The 14860-nt window shown below is 44.1% G+C and overlaps 1 protein-coding gene across 7 annotated transcripts in view; it reads right to left on the bottom strand.

Moving 5' to 3' along the window:
* LOC109874298 (retinoic acid receptor RXR-alpha-A) overlaps nucleotides 1-14860 on the bottom strand; it is a 137922-nt gene that overhangs the window by 25878 nt on the left and 97184 nt on the right. For 3 of the 7 annotated variants that reach the window (XM_031808888.1, XM_031808893.1, XM_031808891.1), the window contains exons 4-6: nucleotides 11504-11669; nucleotides 10326-10505; nucleotides 6379-6563 (exon numbers count right to left, since the gene is read on the bottom strand). In XM_031808888.1, coding sequence (XP_031664748.1) covers nucleotides 6379-6563; nucleotides 10326-10505; nucleotides 11504-11669 — 531 coding nt within the window. The remainder of the gene's footprint in view (nucleotides 1-6378; nucleotides 6564-10325; nucleotides 10506-11503; nucleotides 11670-14860) is intronic. The other 4 variants (XM_031808892.1, XM_031808894.1, XM_031808889.1 and 1 more) reach the window with 3 other exon arrangements.

Genomic DNA, 14860 nt, shown 5'->3' with positions numbered 1-14860 from the left:
CCCCCCAGAACAGACGAGTACCAGAAGAAGCACTCCCTCCCTCCCTCCTTCCTCTGTCCCTCGCTCCCTCCTTCCCTCTCCTACACAACTGCTCTGTGTCTGTTGTTCCAGTAAGATTCCTGAGAAACCAGAGGCTGGTGAGATGCTGTCGGTAAAACCTTCCTTAGATTAGATGATCAAATCACATACAACTGGTGTGGAATTCACCGTGAAATGCTTGCTTACGAGGCCTTCCCAAAAATGTTAAAGTTAAAAAATAAAAACAGTAACACAAGAGTGGAGCAATATAAAGGGAGTACCAGTACCAGAGCAATGGGCAAAGGTGTGAGGTATTTGAGGTAGATACAGTGCATTTGGAAAGAATTCAGACTTGACTTTTTCCACATTTTGTTACGTTACAGCCTTATTCTAAAATGGATTAAATAAAACATTTTCCTCAACAGTCTACACAAATGACAAAGCGAAAACAGGTTTTTAGAAGTTTTTGCTAATTTATTAACGATAAAAAACATAAATACCTTATTTACATAAGAATTTAAACCCTGTGGGACTTGAAATTGAGCTCAGTGCTTCCATTGATCATCCGTGAGATGTTTCCACAAGTTGATTGGAGTCCACCTGTGGTAAATTCAATTGATTGGACATGATTTGGAAAGGCACACACCTGTCTATATAAGGTCCCACAGAGCAAAGACCAACCCATGAGGTTGAAGGAATTGTCCGTAGAGCTTCGAGCCAAGATTGAGTCGAGGCACAGATCTGGTAGGTACCAAAAAATGTCTGCAGCACTGAAGGTCCCCAGCAACACAGTGGCCTCCATCATTCCTAAATGGTAGAAGTTTGGAACCACCAAGACTTTTAATAAAGCTGGCTGTCCGGCCAAACTGAGCAGTCGGTGGAGAAGGGCCTTGATCAGGGAGGTGACCAAGAACCCGATGGTCACTCTGAAAGAGCTCCAGAGTTCCTCTGTGAAGATGGGAGAACCTTCCAGAAGGACAACCATCTCTGCTGCACCCCACCAATCAGACCTTTATGGTAGAGTGGCCAGATGGAAGCCACTCCTCAGTAAGGCACATGAAAGCCCACTTGAAGTTTTCCAAAAGGCACCTAAAGGACTCTCAGACCATGAGGAACAAGATTCTCTGGTCTGATGAAACCGAGATTGAACTCTTTGGCCTGAATGCCAATCATCATGTCTGGAGGAAACGTGGCACCATCCCTATGATGAAGCATGGTGGTGGCAGCACCATGCTTTGGGGATGTTTTTCAATGGCAGGGACTGGGAGACTAGTCAGGACTGAGGGAAAGATGAATGGAGCAAATTACAGAGAGATAAAAACTTGCCACAGAGCGCACAGGATCTCAGACTGGGGTCGAAAATTCACCTTCCAACAGAACAATGACCCTAAGCACACAGCCAAGACAACGCAGGAGTGGCTTTGGGACACGTCTCTGAATGTCCTTGAGTGGTCCAGCCATAGCCCTGTATTGAACCCAATCAAACGTATCTGGAGAAACCTGAAATAGCTGTGCAGAGATGCTCCCCATCCAACCTGACAGAGCTTGAGAGGATCTGCAGAGAAGAATGGGAGAAACTCCCCAAATACAGGTGTGCCAAGCTTGTAGCATCATACCCAAGAAGAGGCTGTACTCGCTGCCAAAGGTGCTTCAACAAAGTACTGAGTAAAGGGTCTGAATACTTATGTAAATGTGATATTTCAGTTATATTTTCTAAAAACCTGTTTTTGCTTTATCATCATGAGGTATTGTGTATAGATTGACGAGGGGAAAAAAACATTTAAATACATTATAGAATAAGGCTGTAATGTAACAAAATGTGGAAAAAGTCAAGGGGTTTGAATACTTTCCGAATACACTGTACTTACACGAGGTATTTGAGGTAGATACGTGAAGGCAGGGTAAAGTGACTAGGCATCAGGATAGATAATAATACGAGTGTGTGTGTGTGTGTATGTGTGTGTGTGTGTGTGTGTGTGTGTGTGTGTGTGTGTGTGTGTAATGCGTATGTACGTGTGTTTGTGTTGTATCGGTATGCGTGTGTGTGTTATGTGTGTATGTGCATAAGTAGTGTATATGAATGTGTGTTGGTTTTCTGTGGGAGTGTTAATGTTGTGTGTATGAGTGAGTGTTTATATGGTGTGTGTGTATATGTAGTCTAGTGTACATAGAGTCAGTGCAGATTGTTTGGGTACCATTAATTTACTATTTAGCAGTCTTACGTATGGCTTGCGGGTAGAAGCTGTCTCTGAGCCTGTTGGTCCAAGAGTAGCAGAGTGAACAGTCTATGGCTAGGTTAGCTGGAGTCTTTGGCAATTTTTCGTGGCTTCCTCTGACACCGCCTGATATAGAGGTCTTGGATGGCAGGGAGCTCGGCACCAGTCATGTACTGGTCTGTCCACACTACCTTCTGTAACATTTTGTGGTCAAGAACAAGTGACGTGCATTCACTATACCAAGCGTGATGCAGCTAGTTAAGATGCTCTCGATGGTGCAGCTGTAGAACTTTTTGAGGATCTGAGGGCTCATACAAAATCTTTTCATTCTCCTGAGGGGGAAGAAGCGCTACAGTGTCCTCTCCACGACTGTGCGGGTGGGACCATGTTAATTCCTTAGTCTGTTGTATTATTCACGGTTAAGCCAGACATAGTCTCGTACTCAAGTACTATTTGAGAAGGTCTGGTCACACAAATTTCCTAAGTGGCAAAGGTCCAGATGGATATCGTCATTTATCGGCGTAGTAACAAACCCCCAACTCACAACCCATGTGACCCCAAACTGTTTATACCCCTCTTGTTGGCGGAAAGAACATTTTGCAGTTTTATAGGTAATTTCCTGCAATTCTACACATTTTTCTCGAGGCAGAGAATTATTTTGATATTTGAAAGCTTATTTCCTGCGGCCTTGTAAAGTAAGCATTTCACGGTAAGGTCTACACCTGCTGTATTCGGCGACTGTGACAAATACTATTTGATTTGATGTGATTTGTTCCTCATCCTCATGTTGGCTAATGGCTGCTCCCTGTCAATCAAGCGATACCCTGGGGAGTCCCGCTCCAGAGAGGATAATGAAGATTGTCAGATTGCAGCATAGTTGAACTGTAATGGTGTGGCAAATTGTGATAACACTGATTACATGTTAATAATGGCCATTACTGCAAAGACACACGTCAGAGGCTGAGGAACCTGTTTCATACCGAGGGAACATTTTAGAAAATGGAGAGTGAGTGTGTATGTGCATGTGCATACAGTGGGGCAAAAAAGTATTTAGTCAGCCACCAATTGTGCAAATTCTCCCAATTAAAAAGATGAGAGAGGCCTGTAATTTTCATCATAGGTACATTTCAACTATGACAGATAAAATGAGGAAAAAAAATCCAGAAAATCACATTGTAGGATTTTCAATGAATTTATTTGCAAATTATGGTGGAAAATAAGTATTTGGTCACCTACAAACAAGCAAGATTTCTGGCTCTCACAGACCTGTAACTTCTTCTTTAAGAGGCTCCTCTGTCCTCCACTCGTTACCTGTATTAATGGCACCTGTTTGAACTTGTTATCAGTATAAAAGACACCTGTCCACAACCTCAAACAGTCACACTCCAAACTCCACTATGGCCAAGACCAAAGAGCTGTCAAAGGACACCAGAAACAAAATTGTAGACCTGCACCAGGCTGGGAAGACTGAATCTGCAATAGGTAAGCAGCTTGATTTGAAGAAATCAACTGTGGGAGCAATTATTAGGAAATGGAAGACATACAAGACCACTGATAATCTCCCTCGATCTGGGGCTCCACACAAGATCTCACCCCGTGGGGTCAAAATGATCACAAGAACGGTGAGCAAAAATCCCAGAACACGGGGGGACCTAGTGAATGACCTGCAGAGAGCTGGGACCAAAGTAACAAAGCCTACCATCAGTAACACACGACGCCGCCAGGGACTCAAATCCTGCAGTGCCAGACGTGTCCCCCTGCTTAAGCCAGTACATGTCCAGTCCCATCTAATGTTTGCTAGAGAGCATTTGGATGATCCAGAAGAAGATTGGGAGAATGTCATATGGTCAGATGAAACCAAAATATAACTTTTTGGTAAAAACTAAACTCTTCGTGTTTGGAGGACGTAAAAATGCTGAGTTGCATCCAAAGAACACCATACCTACTGTGAAGCATGGGGGTGGAAACATCATGCTTTGGGGCTGTTTTTCTGCAAAGGGACCAGGACGACTGATCCGTGTAAAGGAAAGAATGAATGGGGCCATGTATCGTGAGATTTTGAGTGAAAACCTCCTTCCATCAGCAAGGGCATTGAAGATGAAACGTGGCTGGGTCTTTCAGCATGACAATGATCCCAAACACACCGCCCGGGCAACGAAGGAGTGGCTTCGTAAGAAGCATTTCAAGGTCCTGGAGTGGCCTAGCCAGTCTCCAGATCTCAACCCCATAGAAAATCTTTGGAGGGAGTTGAAAGTCTGTGTTGCCCAGCAACAGCCCCAAAACATCACTGCTCTAGAGGAGATCTGCATGGAGGAATGGGCCAAAAAAACAGCAACAGTGTGTGAAAACCTTGTGAAGACTTACAGAAAACGTTTGACCTCTGTCATTGCCAACAAAGGGTATATAACAAAGTATTGAGTGGGAGAACTTGCACAATTGGTGGCTGACTAAATACTTTTTTGCCCCACTGTATGTGGATAAGTGTGTTGGTGTCATTGTACATATACAGTGCATTCGGACAGTATTCAGACCCCTTGCCTTTTTCCATATTTCAGTATTGTAAAATGGATTCAATAGTTTTTTCCCCTCTTCAATCTACACACAATATCCCATGATGACAAAGCAAAAACACCTTTTTAGACATTTTTGAAAAATAAAATGAAATAAAATGGAAATATCACATTCATAAGTATTCAGACCCTTTACTCAGTACTTTGTTGAAGTACTTTTGGCAGATATTACAGTCTCAAGTCTTGTTGGATATGACACTACAAGCTTGGCACACCTGTATTTGGGGAGTTTCTCCCACTCTTCTCTGCAGATCCTCTCAAGCTCTGTCAGGTTGGATGGGGAGCGTTGCTGCACAGCTATTTTCAGACCTCTCGAGAGATGTTTGATCGGGTTCAAGTCCGGGCTCTGGCTGGGCCACTCAAGGACATTCAGAGACTTCCCGAAGCCACTCCTGCGTTGTTGTCTGGCTGTGTGCTTAGGGTTGTTGTCCTGTTGGAAGGTGAACCTTCACCCCAGTCTGAGGTCCTGAAGGCTCTGGAGCAGGTTTTCATCAAGGATCTCTAAGTACTTTGCTCCGTTCATCTTTCCCTCGATCCTGACTAGTCTCCCAGTCCATGCCGCTGAAAAACATCCCCGCAGCATGATGCTGCCACCACTATGCTTCATCATAGAGATTGTGCCAGGTTTCCTCCAGACGTGACGCTTGGCATTCAAGCCAAAGAGTTCAATCTCGGTTTCATCAGACCAGAGGTTCTTGTTTCTCATTGTCTGAGAGTCTTTAGCTGCCTTTTGGCAAACTCCAAGCGGGCTGTCATGTGGCTTTTACTGAGGAGTCGCTTCCGTCTGCCCACTCTACCATAAAGGCCTGATTGGTGGAGTGCTGCAGAGATGGTTGTCCTTCTGGTAGGTTCTCCCATCTCCACAGAGGAACTCTAGAGCTCTGTCAGCGTGACCATCTGGTTCTTGGTGACCTCCCTGACCAAGGCTCCTCTCCCCCGATTGTTCAGTTTGGCCGGATGGCCAGCTCTAGGAAGTCTTGGTGGTTCCAAACTTCTTCCATTTAAGAATGCTGGAGGCCACTGTGTTCTTGGGGACCTTCAATGCTGCAGAAATGTTTTGTTACCCTTCCCCAGATCTGTACCTCGACACAATCCTGTCTTGGAGCTCTACGGACAATTCCTTCCACCCCGGGGTTGGTTTTTGCTCTGACATGCACTGTCAACTGTGGGACCTTACATTGACAGATGGGTGCCTTTCCAAATAATGTCCAATCAATTGAATTTATCACAGGTGGACTCCAATCAAGTTGTAGAAACATCTGAACGATGATCAATGCAAACAGGAAGCACCTGAGCTCAATTTCGCGGGTCATAGCAAAGGATCTGAATACTTGTGTAAATAAGGTATTTCTAAACACTTCTAAGAACCTGTTTTCACTTTTTCATTATGGGGTATTGTGTGTTGATTGAGGGGGATTTTTTTTAATGTAATCCATTTTAGAATACGTAACAAAATGTGGAAAAAGTCAAGCGGTCTGAATACTTTCCGAATGCACTGTATGTGTGTGTGTAAACGGCTCCTGCTCTTCAGGACAGAGTACAGGGTGAACAGTGCATACGGTGTAGTGACTCACCGAGTTGGATGGCATGCCCAGGTTGGTCTCGGTGTAGGTCTCGGTCTTGGGTTCCACAGCGAGCTCGGCCTCCAGGATCTTCTCCACGGGCATGTCCTCGTTGACGCCGCTGGTGGACTCCACCTCGTTCTCGCTGCGCTCTTTGGCCCGCTGGCGCTCCTCCTGGACGGCTGTGTGTAACAAAACTGGTTCCGGTCACTACTGCTGCTGCGGTGTTGTCTAGTGTGTGCGGTGTTTGTGTGTGTGTGTACATATGTAAATAGTGCGTGTGTATCATTATTATTACATTAAGTCTGATATAAAGACCGAGGTAACAGATCTACAATGAAATATGTGAGTCCCCATAATTACAGGACACGTGAATAGAGACATGACAGGAAATACAGTAGAGTGTGGACACAACATATACAAACGCTTCATACAAGGACACTCTCTCCTGCTCTGTCTCAATGTAGAGCACAATAACAAACAACAAGCTCCTTTCATGACCACCATATATTGACACATTAATAATGGATGTGGTATGAGTCCTCATTTACGCCCTGCATGTTTACCACAGACACTGTGACAGAATGGCTTTGACAGACTGACTGGCGCACAGACACACATCAATGGGGTCTTTGTGTAAAATAATGTTGTTTTTAGTCTGTCCAGTAAATAACAGTCTCACTAAGTCTCTGTGTAAAGCGGGAACTTGTTGGATCTGCTGTGTGATTGGCTTGGCAGGGAGACACAGGAAGTGGTTTGTGTGCTGAGCAGACACCGAGGCTCACTGTGGCCGAGGCAACCCTAACCGCACCTCCACCCAGAGAGGCGTATGTGTGTTCATATGAGACCGTAAGGGGAGGCGGTTGCTATGCGCTGCCTCTGGGTTTCAACCCATTTCTTCCCTCTCCTCTTCCCACTAAACGTAAACACTCCCCCACACACACACACATCTACACACACGCACACACACACCTACACACAAATGAAGACACTTCATATCCTTTATTTTCTTTCTTATTTCTTCCTATTCCAAGTGCTGAATCACAGGGGTGGGGGTTCTGGGAAGGGGAGGACAGGGAGAGAAGAGGAGGAGGGGAGGAGGATGGGGGACGAGGGGCCCCACTTTAGAGGAACTGCTGTCTGGCGGTGGAGGTCAGCCCAAGGGTAGAATAGTTGTGCTGGAGTCAGAGAGAGGTGAGGAGGGCTGAAATCATGTTAGCTTTATTTCCCCCTTCCCCTGACTGGGAGAGCATCAATTCATTTAATCCTGTTTTTCTGCGGATTCGCTCAGCCTTTTGGACTACCGCTGCCTTGTTCTCCCCCTGCCTCAGGGTACAGGGGGGCTTAGGCTAGCAGAGTGAGGTGAAAGGCAGTAAATGATAATATCCTTGAACGGAGGTTGAGCCCTATGATGATATAAATAAGAGTGAATGGGGGTAGGGAGGGAGGGATGAGGGGTGCATGCTGAGGTCAAGACAAATTGGGCCGAGAAAGAAAAGCTCTTATCTACTTATCATAGACTCTCTTGTTTTCTCTTTTCCTTTGCTTTGGTTTTGTTCTGCGTCTGACACTCATTGGTTAAGGGTGGGCTGAACATCTGCATGTTGGTCTAGGATCAGTTTTGTATTGTTTTTGCCTGGTGCAGTGGTTCATATTCAGAACAGGGAAAGCTGATCCTAGATTAACATAAAGTGATTTCTGATATGGAAGGGGACTGTGTGCTTCAGATTATACACCTTAATAACTGGAATACCACATTCTGTCTCTAAAGCCATAATATTTCATGACTGAACTTAGGAGTTAAAACAGTATTCCAGATCAATAGTTCACCTTAGAGAGTGATGACGCGGTTCTGGTGGAGAGAGCTAGTGTGTCATCCACTCTCTGCTTCCTACAGGAAGTGTGAACAAGTGTGCTAAGAGTGCTAATTTCCTCCTCTCTTATGAAGTGCTAAAACAACCTCTTCCATTTTCTCTCTCGTTCTCTCTCTCCTCCCTTCCTTCTCCTACCTGCTCTCCCTCTCTTGTGGTAAATCATTGCTCTTCAAGTGAAATCAGAAAGTATTCATCATGAATAGGTCTGCCTATGAAGGCTACCAATCACTGAAACATTCTCAAGCTAGTCTTGTCAATGAAAGAACCCTGATATGAATCATCTGTAATAAAGACGTCCATTTTCCATTAGCTGCTTATTTCAATCTTGAACGCCTCTGAGGAAGTCAGTAATTCTACATGCACAATGTGAGTCCTCTGCAATTACTGCTCCTCATTCAATAGTAATGAAGAGGCAGATGAGTTGAGCTCTCATTATCACACAAGTGATCTCAACACACTTCAAGTTCTCTACATGAGGAGCTGAATGAATCCTGACAGAGGGAAGGTTGAAGTGATTCTGTGTGTGTGTGTGCGTGCGTGCGTGTGCACGTGTGTGTGTGAGAGAGAGGTCTAGAGAGAGAGATAGAGAAAGGTAGACAGAGAGATAGATATAAAGACAGACAGAGAGAGGGAGAGAGAGAGAGAGAGAAAGAGGGGGAGAGAGGGAGAGAGAGAGAAAGATAGACAGAGAGGGAGAGAGAAAGACAGACAGAGAGGAGAGATAGAAAGACAGACAGAGGGAGAGAGAAAGACAGACAGAGAGAGGGAGAGATAGATAGACAGACAGAGAGAGGGAGAGATAGAAAGACAGACAGAGAGAGAGGGAGAGAGAAAGACAGACAGAGAGAGGGAGAGATAGATAGACAGACAGAGAGAGGAGAGATAGAAAGACAGACAGAGAGAGAGGGAGAGAGAAAGACAGACAGAGAGAGGGAGAGATAGAAAGACAGACAGAGAGAGGAGAGATAGAAAGACAGACAGAGAGAGAGGGAGAGAGAAAGACAGACAGAGAGAGGGAGAGATAGAAAGACAGACAGAGAGAGGGAGAGATAGAAAGACAGACAGAGAGAGAGGGAGAGATAGATAGAAAGACAGACAGAGAGAGGAGAGATAGTACAGACAGGCAGAGAGAGAGGGAGAGCTAGAAAGACAGACAGAGAGAGGGAGAGATAGAAAGACAGACAGAGAGAGGGAGAGATAGATAGATAGAAAGACAGACAGAGAGAGAGGGAGAGATAGTACAGACAGGCAGAGAGAGAGGGAGAGATAGAAAGACAGACAGAGAGAGAGGGAGAGATAGAAAGACAGACAGAGAGAGGGAGAGATAGATAGAAAGACAGACAGAGAGAGAGGGAGAGATAGTACAGACAGGCAGAGAGAGAGGGAGAGATAGTACAGACAGGCAGAGAGAGAGGGAGAGATAGTACAGACAGGCAGAGAGAGAGGGAGAGATAGTACAGACAGGCAGAGAGAGAGGGAGAGATAGTACAGACGGGCAGAGAGAGAGGGAGAGATAGTACAGACAGGCAGAGAGAGAGGGAGAGATAGATAGTACAGACAGGCAGAGAGAGATGGAGAGATAGATAGTACAGACAGGCAGAGAGAGAGGGAGAGATAGATAGTACAGACAGGCAGAGAGAGAGGGAGAGATAGTACAGACAGACAGAGAGAGAGGGAGAGATAGTACAGACAGACAGAGAGAGAGGGAGAGATAGTACAGACAGACAGAGAGAGAGGGAGCGATAGTACAGACAGGCAGAGAGAGAGGGAGAGATAGTACAGACAGGCAGAGAGAGAGGGAGAGATAGTAAAGACAGGCAGAGAGAGAGGGAGAGATAGTACAGACAGGCAGAGAGAGAGGGAGAGATAGTACAGACAGGCAGAGAGAGAGGGAGAGATAGTACAGACAGGCAGAGAGAGAGGGAGAGATAGTACAGACAGGCAGAGAGAGAGGGAGAGATAGTACAGACAGGCAGAGAGAGAGGGAGAGATAGTACAGACAGGCACAGAGAGAGGGAGAGATAGTACAGACAGGCAGAGAGAGAGGGTAAATAAGGCCTTTATCCTCAACGGCATGTGCTGTACCTTCTCTCTTCATTCCACAGGCCAGACACTTCTGGTAGCGACAGTACTGGCAGCGGTTGCGCTGGCGCTTGTCGATCAGACAGTCCTTGTTGTCCCGGCAGGTATAGGTCAGGTCCTTCCGCACTGTCCTCTTGAAGAAGCCTTTACAGCCCTCACAGCTGTACACTCCATAATGTTTACCTGGGGACAGACACGTCGTTTTAACTTCAAAAAGAACATAGAGAGTAGCTATTAGACATTTAAGACACATTTCCCACACACATATCCTCAGTTTCTTATTGGGGATAATAAAGGAAAAATTATATTGATTACATACTGTTTGGACAATAACAGAGGGGTGAAAATGGTGACTATAAGCGTAATGTATGTTACTATGTTATGACATTGTGCTGTCCTGATGAACAGCGTTTGTGAAGATCACTAACCTCTAAGCGTCTGTCTGATATCTGTCTGATATTAACCTTCTCCTCCACATCCTGTCTGATATTAACAATCTCCTCCACATCCTGTCTGATATTCTGTCTGATATTAACCTTCTCCTCCATATCCTGTCTGATATTCTGTCTGATATTAACCATCTCCTCCTCATCCTGTCTGATATTCTGTCTCATATTAACCTTCTCCTCCACATCCTGTCTGATATTAACAATATCCTCCACATCCTGTCTGATATTCTGTCTGATATTAACCTTCTCCTCCACATCCTGTCTGATATTCTGTCTGATATTAACCATCTCCTCCACATCCTGTCTGATATTAACCATCTCCTGCACATCATGTTTGATATTCTGTCAAATATTAACCATCTCCTCCACATCCTGTCTGATACGAGGCAAAGTGCAGTAGAGTAAAACACTTCCTCTCCCTGTGCTGCAGACACCACAGCTGCTTTCATTCCTCGTTAACCCAGCTAAGAGAAAGTATGAGGTGTGTTAAGTATCTACGGCGTATATGAGTCAGGCTTTCAGTGTGAGTGTGACTGTGTGTGTGTGGGTGTGTGTGTGTGTGTGTGTGTGTATGTGTGTGTGTGTGTGTGTGTGTGTGTGTGTGGACTCACGTGAAATGGTGATGACCATGGTGGTATTGCAGTCACCACAGATGACACAGACGTGTCAGTGGTGTGTGTGTGTGTGTGTTTGAGTGCATGTATGACTGTAACCTTAGGGCATCTACTGTACCTGAGGAGCGGTCTCCGCAGATGGCACAGATGTGTTTGGTGAGGGAGAGAGGCATGCACCCCGGCGAGGGCTGGGCGGGCACCTTCATCACCCCGTTGAGACCCAGCGGGGGTTTGATGTCCTCCGAGCTGCTGACCGAGTTCATCTGGGAGTTCAGCTGGAACATCAACACACACAAACACAGGAACAGACAGGTCACAACGCCACTCTGACACTGACACTCAGAAGGTCATCCACACACTTCATCAGATTATACAGCTGAAATGGCAATGTGATGCAGTGTGGATACTTTACGTCATCATCCAGGGACAGCTCTGTTTTCAGCAAGATAATGATTACAGCAAGATTAAGCATAGACTAGGGAGAGTAGACCTCAGCACACAGAAAACAGAATGGCTGAGTATGTATCCATGCAGCTGAGCTGATTGGGAGGTTTAAGCTAACTACAGTTTGGCAGTAGTTCCAGTAGCAGCCTAGCAGACTTTCTCCCTCTACTCCCTTGCCTGTGTTTCATATCTAAAACCTGTCGCTGCTAGATCCTGCACCACTTAACCGGAGGAGTTCTTTAATTCATGCTCTCAACAACCCCCCTAGCCTCCACATGCTCAGCGCTAGCATAACTTCAATGCAACATTTAGCAGTACAGCAGAATAAAGGGCCAGTGTTTGTTTTAGCAAGAGAGTGTTCTAAGTAAGAACTTGAAAGGTTCTCCTCCAGTGCATTAGGGAGGGGCACGGTTATTTCAATATTACAATATATCCAAACGTACGTTAGTTGTTGATCATGTGTGAGTATTCATTTTTTATGGCAAAAAAATATGTCTATTTTTAACAATGAAAATATTTTTGCTAAATTCAATTCAAATATCCATGTGACATTGTTACACGCAAGGATATACCATGACATTTGAAATTCTTAATTTAATAAAACAATACACTTTTGAATGTAGTTTATATGTGGTGTGCCCCCCCCAAAAAAGACAGATACTGTAGCCTTCACCAAAGATTATAGTTTGTCGCTTTTGTTGGCCAATCAAATGGGCAAATATCTCCATGTGTAGCAAGTGAAGTGAGAGATCACTAATGGAATTAAAAGTTCAAACACCCATCCCTACAGTGCACTCAGCTCTGCTGTGAAACTGAGCTTCAATAATGTTTATGTGAAAACCCCCTCTCCAACTGTGTAGCTTCACATGGAGAACTAAGAGACACTAATCAACTATGCTGTGCTGTTATAGTGGAGTTACTAAGAAGCTCAATTACCACTCAACAATAATTCACTGATATAGGCAGAACAAGCTAGCTAGCCAACCATTTGTACAGCTATGGAAGAAACAGAGCCATGTCTGAGTCAACATGCTCTAAAAACCATGATGTCAAAATGACCAAAATAGAAGCAAAAAGTACAAATCATTTGCTTTGGAAAAACTGTAAATGAAAGGGACTGAATGCAGGTTTTTTTCATGGAAACATTTAAGAACTATAGATTCTACAGCCAATAACAAATAGTATATAAACAGTATGACAGTGGTCATATTACTGTAGTATTACCAAGTGATGTATTTCTTTAACAACAACAATGCCATCCTTTCACAATCAACACCTATCCTGGTGTTGACGTGTATGCCAGACAGGGGGAAACTTGCTAGACTGCTTGCTGGGGTACAGGGGATACATGTCCTAGCTAGCTAGCATATGTCTTAATTGAGTTACTGAACATTGTAAAGACACATGTCTTACAGAGCCAAAATGCTAATCACACTAAATAGCTTGTGGCATAGAAACACAGACAGTGTTTGTAGAGCGCGAGAGAAGAAGATGAAAGAAACATGTTGTATTCAAGATATAATGATGAAAAGAACACGACGCTGCAGTTCATGCTAGCCTTTCGAACCCTTCTTCAGGTGAGTTTCCAAAGCGCTGTCAAGGACTAGTTAGTATACTGTCTATGTTTCCACATGAACTATATACAAAGACAAACATATCCCCTTTCTTTCTGACATGGCCACAGGGCACACACAGATGTACAGTGGTACGCTGACAGGCCGCACACACCCACTTGATTTAGCTGTGCTGTACACACAGGACACCCCCACATCAAGGATCAAATGAGCAGCAGCAAACTACCAAAGCCTCGTCATACATACTGTACACTTACACTTTACATGCTTTCACACATGTTCACATACATGTGCACACATCTACACACACACATGCACTCTGATTGGACTGACTTCCTTCTTGGCAGAAAATCGGATCTAATTGAATCATTGTCATATTGCGACTGAAACTCAAGGCTATAGAAATTGATATAATGTGTATTACTGAGCTTATGTTACAAAGACAATAGATTACATTGAAGACGTCATGTGTAGTGCCATAATTCAGATATACACTACTTCATTTACATAGATAGAACTCCATGTATATCTACTGATGGTGTTGAATCAGGTTTCCTGGATATTACGAAAGGTGTCCCACAGGGGTCGATTCTGGGTCCTGTTTTTTTTTACTGTTAACATAAAAAAAGATTGACTTGTTTGTACAAAGAATGTACATGCCTATGTCCTGCCTCTTGCTAAATAGTAAAAAGCAGATTCAGTTTAAGTTCCTATATGTCCTAGACTATGGTGACATCTATATGAACGCAGCTGCCACTTCATTAAAGCTGTGAGATGCAGTTTATCAAAGAGCACTGCGCTTTATGACGGGCAACAATTTTAGTAATCATTACTGGATTCTCTACCAGAAAGTTGGTTGGTCCTCTTCGATGTCACGTAGGTTGATACATTGCTATGTTTTCATCTATAAAGTCCTTTTACAAAAAGTCCCACTTTATCAAACATCATTACTAACCTTTAGACATACAAGTTACCACACCTGGTCTCGTGGATGGTTAACTCTAGAAACTCCTTTGGTTTCTACTGAGTTAGGTAAATCAGCTTTTTGTTTTCTTGCACCTTATTTGTGGAACAATCTTCAAAACGTTCTAAAATGTGATGTTCTGGTGTCTCTAGTGTAATTCAGAAAGTTGATTGGGAACCTTATTACTGGTGAATGTGTTTTTTTATGACAGTGTTTTTCTTTCTTTCTGCTTGTATTTGGTATTTATATTGATGTGTGTAAAAGAGACCTTGGTCTCAGTATGACTCCCTGATAAAATAAAGGTTCAATAAAATGTATAAAGACTGTCAGTGCACTCATATAGACTGTCAGGGCATTCATATAGACTGTCAGTGCACTCATATAGACTGTCAGTGCATTCATATAGACTGTCAGTGCATTCATATAGACTGTCAGTGCACTCATATAGACTGTCAGTGCATTCATATAGACTGTCAGTGCATTCATATAGACT

Source organism: Oncorhynchus kisutch, linkage group LG29, assembly GCF_002021735.2.
Source record: "Oncorhynchus kisutch isolate 150728-3 linkage group LG29, Okis_V2, whole genome shotgun sequence".
In the NCBI taxonomy this organism is placed as follows: domain Eukaryota; kingdom Metazoa; phylum Chordata; class Actinopteri; order Salmoniformes; family Salmonidae; genus Oncorhynchus; species Oncorhynchus kisutch.
Note: the sequence above shows the minus strand (reverse complement) of the source record. Positions and strands in the feature narration are given on the sequence as shown.